Source organism: Notechis scutatus, chromosome Z, assembly GCF_049901735.1.
Source record: "Notechis scutatus isolate UNSWTSFEM ecotype Mainland chromosome Z, rNotScu1.2, whole genome shotgun sequence".
NCBI classification, from domain to species: Eukaryota; Metazoa; Chordata; class Lepidosauria; order Squamata; family Elapidae; genus Notechis; species Notechis scutatus.
In genome coordinates, this window is record NC_142025.1 from 56,117,834 (window position 1) to 56,134,550 (window position 16,717).

At 42.6% G+C, this 16,717-nt stretch overlaps 1 protein-coding gene across 1 annotated transcript in view; it reads left to right on the plus strand.

Moving 5' to 3' along the window:
- Positions 1 to 16,717, plus strand: part of ACAD11 (acyl-CoA dehydrogenase family member 11) — a 95,160-nt gene that overhangs the window by 48,310 nt on the left and 30,133 nt on the right. The window contains exons 11-12 of the mRNA XM_087947319.1: positions 3,917 to 4,055; positions 4,143 to 4,250. Of these exons, the coding sequence (XP_087803445.1) occupies positions 3,917 to 4,055; positions 4,143 to 4,250 (247 nt within the window). The remainder of the gene's footprint in view (positions 1 to 3,916; positions 4,056 to 4,142; positions 4,251 to 16,717) is intronic.

Consider the following 16,717-nt stretch of genomic DNA (forward strand, 5'->3'; position numbering starts at 1 on the left):
CTTTCTCTTTCTGGGGTTAAAGTTTAGTCAAAAAATTCCCTTTAAAATATCTCTTTTAGAAGTCTTATTGGTGTTTAGTAACTCTTTAAAAATCTAGGCAATTTTCTCCTTATTTTCAAATGCTCCAATTTTTTTTCCCCTCTCCTTCCCACTCACAGCCAAGAAGATTTTTTCCATCTGCTGTCACGTTAGGAAGGAGAGTGAAATGAAAGAAAAAAAAACTTTCCCTTTTAGAATGTTCGCAGCTCGTAACTCTTACTAGGAACAATGTATCCTTAGCAGCTTTCGAGATTCAGGGCACTTTCTCTTGCCTTGTCCCAGTTGAAAGCAACTTTCATTACTCTTCCAGCTTTCTCCCTCCTGCACCTGCTTGTCCGGCTGTAGATTTCTTCGTGGCGGCCATTACTGACCGCCGCTCATCCGTCTTGGGAAAAGGGGGGTTTTGCCAGCTGGGGAGGGGGTCTGCGACGCCCCCAAACCCCTTTCTGGATCCCCCCCTGTCTTCAGCTGCCTCTACGGGTAGCTATATCCCCCAGATCCAAACGGATCGGGGGAACCTTGACGGCGAACGCAGCAAGGATCGCGCAGTATCACGAATCCCTGCCGCTGCCGAAACCTGCAAACCGCACCACTTCTGACTGGAGATTTTACAGTATCTTTCCCCTGCCACACCCATCAAGCCATGCCCACAGACCTGGTAATAAAAAAAATTGAATTCCATCACTGCTATGAAGAATAGAGATTTATACAAAGGTATCTGGATAAGATTAATATACATTTTATTTGATTTATATTTCATCTTTTATATTTCAAATTTCAGTTACAATTTGAAAGTGACAATAATTTTTTATATAAAATGCACGTGCATAAATTAAGATTTAGAAAAAAATAAATTTAAAATTGAGTCAGTAAAAGCAGAAATATAAGGAATCCATTTCAAAATTTTGTTTTTTTGCCATTTTTATTTGTTCATGCTAAAAAGCCTGCATGAAAAAAAATATTTTTATTCATTTCTCATGTATATTCTTAAATACATTTTAATGTAGGAACTGCAAAATCTGGAAAATTGTGAAAAATCAGGGGGTGGAATTCATGAACTTGTATTCATCCTGTGTAAATTAGAAAAGTGTAGGTGAATACTGAGAAAGTGAATTTTTTTCCTATTTGTTTACCAATAAAAATATGTTGGAGAATCGTAATTCTTGTGGCTACCTGGGGCCAGAGAGCAAGAGAACTGGATGTGTCTATGGCACTAACTCCATTGTTTTCATTGCTCCATCAACGACAGCTTGTGGCCTTAGGCCATCATATGTCCCTAAGGACATTTCTTTATATGAATCTAAATGTAAATGAACATGCCCCAGTTATCTCTACTTACTGCTATGTCCCTACGGTGTTGTTTTTATCTCATCTCCAGTCCACTCCTGAACAGTCTTTTGGTTCTTCCAGGTGTAAAATGCTCTGCTTAAAAAAGGAGTCATGGCAGCTTTATTGTGTATTCCAGTTGATGTGTTTCATTGTTTCTGTTGGTGATGCGGTCCGGTTCTAGAAAGAGCACTAAATCAATGATCAAAACTAATGTTAAAATAGTTGGTAGATGCATTCTAGCAATAATGATCGCCCCTTGCAATCCCACCCACACTTTTCACTTATTTTCTGGCTGTTTTTGAAACATCATTCAGTAGTTTAGAAAAGAAGTTAGCCCCATAGGAAAGTTGTGTGATGCCTCAGGTATTAGCAGAATTTTTTTATATGGTAGTTTTGTGATGTAATTTATCTTCTGTATTCCTGTTTCAGTTAAAATTAAATAGGCCTATTGTTGAGTTATTTGCAGTGGTGGGATTCAGCCATTTCTCACCAGTTCACAAGAACTGGTAGCTAACTATTTGTGCAGTTCGGCGAACTGGCTGAATCTCACCCCTTCACTCCCAGCCAGTGAATGGCCAAGAGGCCAGTCTGGGTGAAGAATCAGTCCCAAGCTGGCCTTTTTCCTTTCCTTTTCCCGGCCTGACTTAGGCTTTGGCCCAAAGCGCCCGGCTCTCTTTAACGGAAAGAATGTTGGCAGCAGCATGCTCCGTGGAAGGCGCCTGTCACTCCTTTTGGATGCAAAAAGAGCAGCATCCACTAAGGCAGCCGCAGCAGTGGGTGAGAAAATGCAGGGATGCTGCCAGGAATGAAGATGCTCAAATTTGCATCTGTCCAGGCAAGCTTTGCTTGGCAATGAGGTTCCACCGGAAAAGAGAAAGAGAGGAGATCTGGTAGGCGATGCCTTTGCTGCCCCAGCCTCCCCAGCGCTTTCTGCTACTGCCTTTACCTGGAACAAAAGGGGAAGGAGCTGCATGGACCTGTAGAGAGGAGAAGGGCGGGGAAGGGCATTCCAGCTATTTGCATCGAGGCTCATTTTCAAAGCATTCGAAGCTTCATCTCTTGGATTCTCAGGCCCTAGTGCTGCAGTGGAAATCAGGCAGGAGAGTGGGAATTCTTCATCCATTCATTCATGCACACAGGGGGTGTGTTCCCACAATGGATTTAACTAGGGTAGAATAAAGAGCCATCCAGGGAAAGGCTTAGTGCATTCTCTTCCCCTCAACCCCTTGCAAGGGCTTTTAGAACCCCTTTAAACTAAGAGTGATTTTTGAAGGTTGCCGATGCACTTTCCTTACTGTTTTGAACTGTAAGAGGTATGAAAAGTGCAAATGCTAAAATAAGCCTATTGCGATTAACACAACAAAGTGACGAATTATGTGGCAGATTCGTTCATGCAACGTATTTGTTTTGATTAGGCTTTTCTAGGGCATAGGGTGCTGTGCAAACCCATTTTGTTGATGTACAGTGTTGATCAGTATATTATGCAAATCCAGAAAACATATTAATTCAGAAAGCAGCCTAAATGTGAATCAGGCATAGTGTGTGTGCTGCAAGCACCATTGCTTTAATTGCTATCAAATTCAAATATACTTTTGAGTAAAGCTGGCTGTTGTTTGAGTCAGCAGGTGCAGCCATGTCACTATCTTGCAGTCTTCCAAGATGTTTTTCAACTTCAGAGGCTTACCAGCCCCCTGCTTGTCTTTTGATGTCTTCCATCCAAGTATTAACCAGACCTGACCCTGCTTAGCTTGTGCACACAGAGAAAGTCAGCCAAGTAGGGCTACTTTCTCAGACAAAAAGAAGGTTATAAGGAGGAAAACGATGCACAGTGGCAGAAATGCAGTGGAACACAAAAATAATCTAAAAATAAATAAAAAATGACAGCAAGAACCCACATGCTCTGAGCAAGAATAAATATATAATACACCAACTTTTTATGTGTTTAAATAATATATAGAAAAATGTAACATGGTAAAAAAATATTTACCATATTATTAGACCCTCTCCTGATTGACCATGTTTTATGGAATCAGATTGAAATATATCATTTTTTATATCAAGTTAATTTATTTTACATGTCATGTATACCAGACTGTATTCCCCAAATACTTTATATCTTTAAAAAAACCTGTACTTTTTATTCTTATAACATCCCATTCATTTTACTGGATGGACTTTTTAATGCATTGGGTTCAATAATGATTCTAATGGGGTCCTCCCACTATAGGCATTCTGTTCATTTAGTGACTGTTTGAAGTTACTACACTGAAAAAAATGACTTACGGACATTGCAGCATTCCCATATCATATGATCAAAATTAAGAGGGAGGCCAGGTAAGGGGCAGAGGGGAGCGAACCACCCAGCAAAGAAATACTGGGCGAGGCAAGCCGCCCCTCGATGTGAGTGATGTCAAGTTGGCCACACCCACTCAGTCACATGACCACTCAGCCACGCCTACCCAGCCAGTCATTAGAACAGAGAACTAGTTGTTCAATTATTTGAATCCCACTACTGCTTACTTTGCATCAGTTTTTCTCTTTTCATCAGGAAAAGGCCAAAGCAGAAGGTCTCTGGAACCTTTTCCTGCCAGCTGTTAGTGGTCTTAATCAATTGGACTATGCACTAATAGCAGAAGAGACTGGGAAGTGCTTCTTTGCTCCTGAAGTAATCAATTGTCATGCACCAGGTGAGGGACTATTTAACTAGCTTGTCAGAATTATATTGTATGCTGGATAAAATAGGAAGGGTGTTCAATGTTTATTCTGTTTTCTAGACACAGGGAATATGGAGGTTCTATACTTGCATGGGACAGAAGAACAGAAGAAACAATGGCTGGAACCTCTTCTGGAAGGAAAAATTAATTCTTGTTTTTGCATGACAGGTAATGTTTCATATTTTAGACATGAAAATGTTCATTTGTAGTAGAGAGAAAATTTCATTTTAAAAATTTTGGGTTGAATTCTGCATGTTAGAAATTCTTCAGTTTTACTAAAATTAATGTAAGGGAATTTAGCCAGAACTAATTTGCTCTATAAATATCAGCAACTCTGAATATAGCACTGTATTTCTATAATTTCCAATAGTAAAACAGAATTAACTTCCAACTCTAAAATGCACTCTCAGCTAATTATTACCATGTATTAGGAGACTGGATAATTCTTTTTTTTTTTTTTTACTTCCCTTCACCCCATCTGGTATAGAGATAGTTTTCCAGGTGTAATGCAAAGTACTGGTCACTGCTTAAAAATACTATATAACTTGGGGCCCGAGTATCAATCTTTACAACCATCTTTTCCCAAGTGTTCCCACAGATCCTACTCAGGTGACTAGGGAAACTTGTTAAGAGACACTATTTATCAAATGGGATGAAAAGACATTCTCTGTCATAGCTTTGTTCCTGAGGAGTAGCTGTCAGGCTACAGAACTTTTCCCATTCAATCAACTAGAATGAACTTCTGAAAACATATCAAAACGTATCAAAAGGAATCCTTTATTGCGATGAGACAATTCATGTAGGGATTAAAAGCAGCATCTAAGGTCTCTCAGGCATGCAGAGATAGATAAGGGAGTCTAAAACTCCTCCCCTTATCTTGATGTGTATTTAGTAAAACAAACAGCAACATATTAATTCCCCCAACCCCCTTTTTAGAAAGATCTTTTTCAGAGTTTCCCAGAACACATCTCACTGTGGAATTTTTATGGTCTCTTCATCTCCTAGCTATCTCTCTCAGAGGTGATAGGCTCCGGCCATCTGGGTTTCATCCCTCCATTGTATCATGTGTAGGTTATACAAATTTGATATAAGATTAAATATATTCAGGTTACATCAAGAAGGATTTCTTTATCAGTCTCCCTTCCTTTTTCTTCTTTCATTGAAGAAATGACAGATGCACGGATCTGACATCCTGCCCTCCTTAAAAAACAGATAGGTCTACCTGGAAAAAACAAAAATTATGTGTTATATTTGCAATTTAGGATGGTTTATCAGGGTATTTTAGGTGGAAGTTTTGTAGTAATGTGGGTGCTTTTATGTGTCGTTTGGCTACCCACTCATTTTCTGAGGAAGGAAGGTGTTTCTAAGCTACTAAATATTGTGTGGATCCACGGTGAGTGCACGAATCAAGGATATCTTTAATTTCAAAATGTACCATGATGGGAGTTGGAGGTGTTGGAAGGTGGGGTCTGAGGTTTGAAGTGATCTCCAGTTTGAGCAAGCTACAGTGAAATAGTGGATGAATCTGCCTAAGTGTTTTGGGAAGTCGAAGCTCTACCATCACGGGATGAATAATTCTGGAGATAAGGAATGGGCCAATGAATTTTGGTCCCAGTTTCTTAGAGGGTTGTAATGATTTTAAGATTTTTGTAGACAAATATACATGGTCTCCAATCTTGAAAGGTTTAGGATCGCAGCGTTTTTTGTCTGCTTGAGCTTTAATAACTGCTCTAGCTTCCTGTAAAGATAATCTTACCATTGGCCACATGGCTTGTAAATTATTGATCCACTCCTTAAGGGAGGGGATTTTAGGTTCTTTGGTGGGTAGTTGCGGCATGGGGTTGAATTCTTGGTCTGTGGCTACCTGGAATGGAGTGAACCCCGTGCTGCTCCAATTGTCCTGTTGGTAATTAATAAAGCATCTTAAATATTGTTCTAATACGCTGTTGATCCATCCATCTGGGGGTGACTTGATGACAACAACCCCTGGGTGGAGCCTAATATGTTTAAAAACGCCCACCAAAATTTGGATGTGAATTGAACACCCCTATCTGAGATAATCCGTTGGGGAGCTCCATGAAGGGGATAAATGTGTATTAGAAACATCTTTGCTAATGCCTTGGCAGTTGGGATCTTTTGGCATGGAATAAAGTGAACCTATTTGGAAAAAAGATCAGTTGCAACCCAAATGACAGTATTTCCAGCACTTTCGGGAAGCTCCACTATAAAGTCCATAGAGATCTCTTTCCAGGGTGCAGAAGGGTCTGCTACTGTCTGTAAAAGTCCAGGATATTTTCCTTGTCTTCTCGTTGCAGCAGCACAGGTGGGGCAGCTCGCAACATAGTTTTTAATGTCCTTTTTGAGAGACGGCCACCAAAATTGTCTTTTGATGAGGTGCAAGGTTTTTACATTCTCTGGCTTTCAGGGACATAGTTTGTTTTCTACCCAGGCTAGTCCAACTTTGAGTAAGCAAGTGTTTTTGTTAGCCTGGAGCCAGTCATCCTTAAGTAGTGCCTCCTTAAATATTGACATCATTGTGTCTTCAGTCAGTGAAGATTTTTTTTCCTCTTGTGCCTGGGTGATTACTTTGCTGCTAGTTGGGTCGGTTGGATCATTTGTTTTATAACCTCAATCTTTCTGCTGTTGTATTGGGGTTTTCTGGACAGTGCATCTGCTAAGAAGTTCTTTCTCCCAGGAAAATATATGAGAGTGAAATTAAACTGTTTAAAATATTGAGCACACCTTGCTTGTTTTTTGGAGAGTTTCCGTGGATTTCTCAGGGCTTCCAGATTTTTGTGATCAGTCCATACTTCAAAGGGGATTTGGTTTCCTTCCAGGAAATGTCTCCATGTGAGCATTGCCCACTGCACAGCATATGCCTCTTTCTCCCATATGGACCATCTTTGCTCGGTTTCTGTCAGTTTCTTGGATGTATAAGCACATGGTTGTAATTGTCCACTTCCATTCTTTTGGAGGAGGACTGCTCCAACTGCAACATCACTAGTGTCTGCTTGGATGACAAAAGGTTGTTCAGGATCTGGGTGCTTAAGGACCGGTTCTGCTGAGGATAGATGTTTGAGTTTTTTGAATGCCACTTGGCATTCCATTGTCCAGATAAGGGGTTGCCTTGGTTTGGGTATCTCCCCCCCCCTTTCGTTTTTAGCAAGTTCATGATAGGAAGGGCGATGTTTGTAAAAGCTGGAATGAACTGGCGATAAAAGTTTGCAAAACCCAAGAAGCTTTGCAGTTGCTTGCGTGTATAAGGTGTGTCCCAGTCCAGTACAGCTTTTACTTTTTGTGGGTCCATCTCTATTCCCTCGTGGGATATTCTATACCCCAAGTAGTCAATTTTTTCCTGGTGAAATTCGCATTTAGAGAGTTTTGCATATAGTTTAGTGTCTAAGAGTTTTGTGAGGACTGCACAGTGTAGCTTAATGTGTTCTTCCATTGTTTCCATGTAGATTAAAATATCAAGATACGCTAGAACCCCTGTCGGGCTTCAAAAAGTCTATTGGTTTATCTCCTGGAGTGAATCCCGACACATTATCTTGGTTGGGGAATGAACATCCGATCTTGCCATTTACAATATATTAATTTGATCGGAAAACGTCTCCTACTTTTGAAGATCCCATCCCAGTTCAACCTAGCTCATATCAGCACGAACATGCGACAATGATGGGGTGGGAGAAGGTTTATCACTCCAACTCCTCTCATTACCAGAAACGAAACACAAACAATCATTGGGGAAGTTACGGCACAACTCGAGAATTGAAATCACATTCTGTTTGGTAATTAGTTGCGTTTAGAATTGCGGGGTGGAGGTGTGTAGGACTAATGGGGAGGGCGGATGTTAGTTAGCTGCATAGGGTGGGGCTGCATGATAAATTGCACTGAGTGACGAATGATCTCAGCGCTGACTTTATCCAGTATAACCGTTGTTGCCGTGTTTGAAGGAGAACGAGCAAAAATAAACATATCTATTCACAACAAATCCTGTGAGTAATATAGTTTATTGCTAGAATTCCTACGTGTACAAACGAGGGCTAAGAGAAAGTCAGCGCTCACGTTTATTCTCAAACAAACAAACCTTCTTCACTGTGGATAATGGCAGAAGGCATAGATCCCGAATGGACGGTGGAGGAAGGCGTAGAAGTGGCTGAAGAGAATGGTGGAGAGGGCAATGGAAAACAGACGGGGGAAATGGAGAGAGAGTACGTGCCATTGACAGTACCACCTGTAGTAAAACCTAAAACAACTAAGGTGCGATTAAGTGACCCAGACCCTGGCTTAAAAGAGGGAAAGGGGAAAGAATATAGGCAAAGGGAACATCCAGTGGATTGGAAAGTGAAACGTTGGTCTGGGTCCGATGAAAGTCAATGGGCATTTCCAGGAAGTGACACATTAGAAATATTCAGGATACAATTTGGAGAGGTGACTTTAAAAGGAACAAAGGAGAGGGGGACCTTGATTCAGAAACAAGTATTACATTCTGAAAAGGACCCTTTATATGCATCCAGTCCATTAGGGTTTCAGGAGTCTGAAGTCGGAAGTGGATTGGACAGATCGGACTTACGTTCTGGGAGAATGGAGGATAGAAACATAGGGGAAGATGGATATTCCATGAGACCTCGGTCAGTAGAACCACGGGACCTGGATTATGGAGCACGTTGGGGAGGTCAAGTACCAGGGAGGTGGGGGCCCCCTCCTCTAACAACCACGTTTGATGGGAACACAAATAAAGTGGCTATTTTCTTAAGCCAAGTATTAAACCATTTTGATTTATACTCCCATTGTTACCACTCAAATTGGTCAATGGTAGTGGCCGTTACTGGAGTGTTAGTGGGAGAAGCATACGAATGGGCATCGGATCTATATTGCCATAGGGCGGAGGAGTTGGGGGATATAGGACGATTTTTGGATGCATTAAGAAATTTGAAGATACATCTGCAGATAAGAAAGCAGAAGAGGATTTGTTAATGATAAAACAAAAAGGGAAAACAGCACGGGAATATGTAAATGATTTTTGACGAGTGGCTAGTAAACTCCCGTCATTACCGGAGAGTTTATTAATTCATATATTTAAAGAAGGGATGGACCCTAAATTACATCAGGCTTGTTTATATAGAGGTTCGTATGCTACATTGGTATCATGTGGTGATTGAATTAGATGATGGTTTGCGTCGTTTGAAACCGAGGCTGGAAGGATTAATACAACCACGAAAATTTATAAACACAAGTATAAAACCACAACCCAGGATAATATCAACACAAAACAATAGGAGAATATTTAAATGTTTTCGCTTTGATAGACCAGGGCAAATGGATTGAATAGGGCTATGGATTGAATAGGACTAAACCAAGTAGACGAGATTGGCATGACCAAGACAAGGTGAGGGGAGTAATGGTGAATTCATCAGATATTCCAGTGGAAGATGAACAATCTATTATGCAATCCACTACGTTGGGAGAAGTTGATATAGATAATGAGATGCCAGATGACCCAATGGTAAGTAAACCGATTCATCCTTTTATTTTACCTGTGGGCTTATGGAATAAACGGACTAATCAGGGAATTAAGGTGGGGGCATTGATAGATTCAGGGTGCACGAGATGTTTAATAACTCAAGCAGTAGTTGATAAATTAAATTAAAGAGTTATTAAATTAGGTGTTCCTATTAAATTTGAACAGGTGGATGGATCTATATTGGGTGGAGTTCCAGCAACTCATAGAACTGAATATATTAAAATGGTGATGGGGGAGCACTGGGAGTGGATTTCTTTTGTGGTGGTTCCTCACATGAGCAAAGCATTAATTCTGGGACTAGCTTGGCTTGATAAATGGGAACCCATATACACTGGGAAGGGGGTTATTGTAAATTACATCTAGCCATCGGTCCTAATCCACCATGCCATGATGATGGCCCGCCTCGTCTTTCAAATAATACAAATCAAATAAGAGAGGGAACACTTACTGAAAAAAACTATCCAATTGAGTATGAAGACTTAGCAGATGTATTCAAGGAAGATGGTACTGATTGTTTACCACCCCATCGACCTACGGATTGTGGCATCGAATTGATCCCCGGAGTGGCGTTACCCAAACCATAAATGTACTCAATGACCCAAAAGGAATAGGAGGAAATGAGAAAATACATCAATAAAAATTTAAAAAGAGGATTTATCACTCCAGGAAGATCCCATATGGCAGTGCCCGTGTTATTCCAGGAAAAAAAAGATGGAGGGTTGCGTTTATGTGTGGATTATCAAGGGTTGAATGCCATCTGTGTAGAGCCATTGTATCCATTGCCATTAATGAAGGACTTACTAGCCAAACTAGCCTGGAGGTTCACTCATTGACTGTAGTGCCGCTCCAGAGCCAGTGTGGAAGCGGTGGCACATTACGTGCTGCCATGACCGCATTCGATGTGCCGCCCCCCTGCCGCCTCTTAGTGCCCCTCTGCTGGTCCCTTTGGGGATGCTAAGAGGCGGCAGGGGGGCATTCGAGGCACTGGTCCTGCAGGTTCACCCATTGACTGTAGCACTACTCTGGAGCCGGCGCCTTGAATGCCCCCCTGCCGCCTCAGCGCCCCACCAGCCCCCTTGCCTCTTAGCTCCGCCCTAAGGGGGCGGTACCGCCCACTTTGGGAACCACTGGGCTAAATGATGACCTATACTCTGCCTGCCTGGCCCGTGGGGACCCAAACCTCCTGCATGATGGCAGAGGAAACGGAGATAGACATGACTTGTAACCGGTACCGCAGTGGCAAGTTTTGGAAAAGATCCCCACCCCAGGGGAAACAGGAAGTTTTCAAACCCCAAACCACCAGGACTCCAAGAAGGTCTGGTTGTTTTACGTGTGGAAAGGAGGGATACCGCGCAGCAGAATGCCGTTCGAAAACCCCTGCCAGAAAGCCAGACCACCCATCAGGAGAGAAACCTGGAACATCCAGCCCTCGAGGAAAGGAGACTGGCCTGAGGGGCCGAGTAGCTGTGGGATTCTGATTCCCCTCCCAACCAAGAGGAAGAATCCCCAATGCTCCGAGGGGACCTGAGCCAGTCCAAAAGCAATCCAGAAGACGACTCACTGGTAAGCAACCCAATTGAACCAATCACTCTACCCTAAGACTGTTTATCCCCAGCCGAGGAAAGGGGGAGGAAGTTGTAGCATTGCTGGATTCAGGATGCATCCAATGCCTTATAAAACCCTCCCTTGCAGAGAAATTGGGAATCCAACTGAAAAAAATGGAAAATCCCATCGCTTTCTGCCAATTAGATGGAACTATAGCAGGGCGGGGGGAGCCAGCTAGATTTACCACAGAACCATTGAAAATAAGTCTAGGGAACCATAGTGAGACGCTCACATTCATTGTAGCCCCAGGAATGGAAGAGCCACTAGTTCTAGGCCTCACATGGCTGCGGAAATGGAATCTAAAAATAAATTGGAGGAGAGGAACCCGTACAATTCCAGAGAGATGTATTATTTGCAAATAGCCCAGAGGAAAGGATAAAGAAAGGAACAGAGAACAGAGAGTCAGCCATAACCGGACAGTCGGCTGAACCCATTAACATCCCCAACAAGTACCAGGATCTGGCCCAAGCATTTAGCAAGGAAGCTTGTGATGAACTCCCACCCCATCGCGCCACAGACTGCACTATCGAAATCCTACCAGGGGCTAAACTCCCAAAACCACAAACGATTGTATGTCCCCCAGAGAACTAAAAGAACTCAGAGCATTTGTCGATAAAAATTTAAAAGGGTTTCATCGAACCCATCCGACCAAAAATAGCTACCCCGTTGTTATTCCACGAGAAGAAAGATAGCTCCGTACATTTGTGTGTTAATTACAGAAAATTAAACACGATTTGAATAGAGAATATGTATCCACGCCCCCTCATGAAGGACATGTTAGCCAATCTCTCAAAAGAATTTTTTTTTAAAGTTAGACCTACGAGAGGCATATTACTGCATCAGAATAAAGGAAGGGGATGAGTGGAAGACAGCTTTTAACACTCCATTGGGATGCTACCAATTTAAAGTGTTCCCTTTTGGACTGCAAGGAGCTCCTGCCATGTTTATGCAATTGATCAATGAAACTATTCATGAATTTTTATATAAAGGGGTTCTTAGCCCTCATTTGTACACGTAGGAATTCTAGCAATAAACTATATTACTCACAGGATTTGTTGTAGGTACGTTTATTTTCGCTTGTTCTCCTTCAAACACGGCAACAACGGATATACCGGATAAAGTCAGCGCTGAGATCATTCATCGCTCAGCGCAATTTATCATGCAGCCCCACCCTATGCAGCTAACTAACATCCGCCCTCCCCATTAGTCCTACACACCTCCACCCCGCAATTCTAAACGCAACTAATTACCAAACAGAATGTGATTTCAATTCCCGAGTTGTGCCGTAACTTCCCCAATGATTGTTTGTGTTTCGTTTCTGGTAATGAGAGGAGTTGGAGTGATAAACCTTCTCCCACCCCATCCTTGTCGCATGTTCATGCTGATATGAGATAGGTTGAACCGGGATGGGATCTTCAAAAGTAGGAGACGTTTTCCGATCAAGTTAATATATTGTAAACGGCAGGATCGGACGTTCATTCCCCAACCAAGATAATGTGTCGGGATTCACTCCAGGAGATAAACCAGTAGACTCTTTGAAGCCTGACAGGTGGCCCCCTCTACCATTGTTCTTTCTGTAACAGAAAGATTATTATTAGTTACATGTATACATCGTACTTCATCCCTCCCACCCAGCTTGGTAGGGTTTTTCATATGGAACTGTCGTCTCAAACGAGATGCTGATACATCTGTATAGGGTATCCATGATGCATCAGCTAATGGGTAACCTGTCCACTGGACTAAATATTGCAATACTCCACGTCTACGACGTGAATCGAGTATTTCATCGATTTCGTAATGGTCATCACGGACTGGTCCTGGGGTATGCAATCTAGGCTCTTGTTGTGTCATATTTGCAGATTTTAACAGACTGATGTGAAATATGGGGTGAAATCTTTTGAACCGAGAGGGAAGTCAAAGACCTACTGTCACAGGATTGATTACTCATATAACTTGAAATGGTCCAATGTATTTTGGACCTAGTTTTTTGCTAGTTAAACCGAGGTGTAGGTATTTAGTTGACAGATATACCCAATCTCCAATATTATATTGTGTTTGTGCTGATCTTTTTTTATCTGCTTGGACTTTATACGTTTCCTGCACTTGTTTTCAAAGTGGGATGAATTGAGTTCCATTGCTTACGTATTTTATCTGCCCAGATATTTGTAGTCTCTATATTGAGTTCTTGTTCATTATAGGGCTATTTGGGTATGGATACAAATTCCATACCGCTTACTATTTGGAAAGGGGAATGACCAGTACTGCTATGTACCGTATTGTTATGTGCTATTTCAGCATACGGTATCAGATCTGCCCAATTACTTTGTTGATAGTTAATAGATATTGTTCGATGGTGGCATTTGCTCTTTTAGCCGTTCCATTGGTAGCTGGGTGATACGCTGTACTTAGTGCTTGTGTTGAACCAATCAAATGTATAAACTCCCACTAGAATTTTGAGGTGAACTGTACTCCGCTATCGGAGATTATTTTTCGAGGTACCCCATGTAAGTCATATATATGTTTTATAAATAATTCGGCTAACTTCTTAGCGGATGGTATTCCTTTACATGGGACAAAATGTGCTTGTTTGGAGAACAGATCAATAACCGTCCATATCACTGTGTAGCCATGGCTATCCGGTAGATCAACTATAAAGTCCATTCCAATGTCTTGCCAGGGTTTCATCGGTTCAGACACTGTTTGTAATAATCCTGCTGGCTTTCCAATTTTATTTTTATTTATTATACATACAGGACAGGATTTCACATAATTCTCTATATGTGATCTCATGCCTGGCCACCAAAACTGTCGTTTTGCTAAATGTAACATTTTTAGGAACCCATAATGTCCTGCCTGTTTAACATCATGACATTTTTTTAATACTATCGATGTACTTAATGTGTTCGGTACATATATTTTAGTTCCCCGCCAAACGATCCCATATTTCATTTCTATTTGATTTTTATTATTTATTAACCATTCATCTTCTGCTAATATTGTAGGTAAGTTGGTTGTAAGTATTGTAGATTGTAAAGATTCTATTCTATTAGTAGTTGGTATCAATGGTTGAATTATATTTTCTCGTACACTATTATACTGAGGAAGCCTTGACAAAGCATCTGCCATAAAGTTTTCCCCTGATGGGACGTATTTTAGCATGAAGTTAAGCCTTTTAAAAAAGATTGCCCAGCGAACTTGCTTTGGTGACAACCTTCATGGATTTTGGAGTGCTTCTAAATTTTTATGATCGGTCTACACCTCAAATGGTTGTGAACTTCCTTCTAGTAAATGTCTCCAGTTCAGTAATGACCAGTGAACCGCAAAGGCTTCCTTCTGCCAAATCGCCCAATTTCGTTCAGCTGGACTAAATTCCCTAGATGTATACGTACATGGTTGTAAATTACCTTCTTTATTTCTTTGCAATAAAACAGCTCCTACCGCTACATCGCTGGCATACGCTTGAATGATAAATGGTAGAGTTGTACCTGGGTGTTTCAATACTGGCTCTTTTGCAAACAGATTTTTTAGCTTATCAAACGTTGTTTGACATTGGTCAGTCCACTTTAACATAGCACTTGGTTTTGGATTTTCAATACCAATGGATTTAGTTCGGGGCATTCGAGGCACTGGTCCTGCAAGTTCACCCATTGACTGTAGCACCGCTCTGGAGCTGGCGCCTCCAATGCGGAAGTGGTGGCACATTATGTGCTGCCACGGCAGCGTTCAATGCACCGTCCCCCTGCCACCTCTTAGTGTCCCAAGGGGGCCAGCAGAAGGGCACTAAGAGGCGGCAGGGGGTGGCACGTTGAACGTGGCCGTGGCGACATGTAACGTGACACCGCTTCCGCATTGGAGGCGCCAGCTCCAGAGCGGTGCTACAGTCAATGTTGTGACTAGAAGGATCGATCCTGCTGGGAGTTTTGACTCTAATGACTCTGAAGATGGAAGGCTGGAGCCTGCTGTGAATGTGGAGACTGAATTATTAGAGGACACAGATGTGAGCCAGGAGGATGAGAGATTGTCGCAGAGACAATCCTCCCCAGAACCTTCGACTTCGCTCATGCCAGCAACTGATCCACAAAATGAGTCAGAGGCTTCGAGTGGGGAAACTGACAGATCGTGGCTTGACGCTAGAACTAGGAGAAGACTGAAACGTCAATCTGAAGGGAGGCGTCAAGCCAGACATTGATTAGAGAGACTGACACGCCCATCCAGGTGATTTAAGGAGGCGTGCTGATTCTCAAACTTTGCTTGGAAGCAAAGTGTGATGTGTCGAAAGGATACGTGTGGAGCGGCCTTTGTAATTTATGGACATTCTGAATTATCAGACAGATTCTGGGAAGTCTGCCAAGGACTGGAATATAGTACTGTTAACCCTTTTTTAGTCTGGTTTTGTTTTGTTTGAATATTTTGAACTGTGGAACTCTGTATTCTCACTTGTGAATATAGGTGAGACATAACAGGTGAACATGCAGGGCTGGCGCCTTGAACGCCCCCCTGCCACCTCTTAGCATCCCCAAGGGGGCCAGCAGAAGGGCGCTAAGAGGCGGCAGGGGGCGGCGCGTCGAACGCGGCCGTGGTAGCATGTAACATGCTACTGCTTCTGCATTGGAGGCGATGGCTCCGGAGCAGTGCTAATCAGTGGATGAAACTGCAGGGCCAGCCAGCACCTCGAATGCCCCCCTGCTGCCTCTTAGCCCCCCTCTGCCACTAAGAGGTGGCAGGGGGGCGTTCGAGGCGTCGGCCCTGAAGGTTCACCCATTGACTGTAGTAATGGCTCCAGAACCGGTGCCTCGAATGCAGCAGCACATTGGGAAAAGCCGCTGCCACCGCTTTCCCAAAGTGCCGTCGCTGTCGCATTCTGTCTGTCTGTCCATCCATCTGTCCATCCATCCATCCAAAAGGTCTGTCTGTTTGCCTGCCTGCCTTCCTGCCTACCTACCTGCCTGCCTGCCTGTCTGTCTGTCTGTCTCTCTCTCTCTCTATCCATCCATCCATCCATCCATCCATCCATCCATCCATCCATCCATCCATCCATGTTCGAAACGCCGGCCCCGCAGGCACATCAGGAAAGTAGAGCAAAGCCAGTCTGAGAGGGAGGGAGGGAAGGAGGGAGGGAGAGAGAAAGAGAAAGAGAGAGACCTGATGCATCAGATTGAATGAGGCCTAGTTTAGACTGAGGCCCTTTTCCACATTGAAACATCTTTGCCAGCACATTAAAACCTCTTTGGCTTCTATTAAAGGTTTTGTGGACAAAACATGGTCAAGACTATCAGGAAGATCTCACATTTTGTTGAGGCTTTAAACAGGATCCATTGGACCAGATCTCCACCCTAAAAAGTACTATTCCCCAATGTATTACAGTGCCAATTCTGAAGAAGGCAAAACCAAAATGTACTGGTAAATTATAAGGAATCACACACACACACACACACACATTCCCTTCTAACCCTGCAGGAGCAGGTGATTGGACTAGAATAGATATCTCATTATCTTTCTCCTCCCT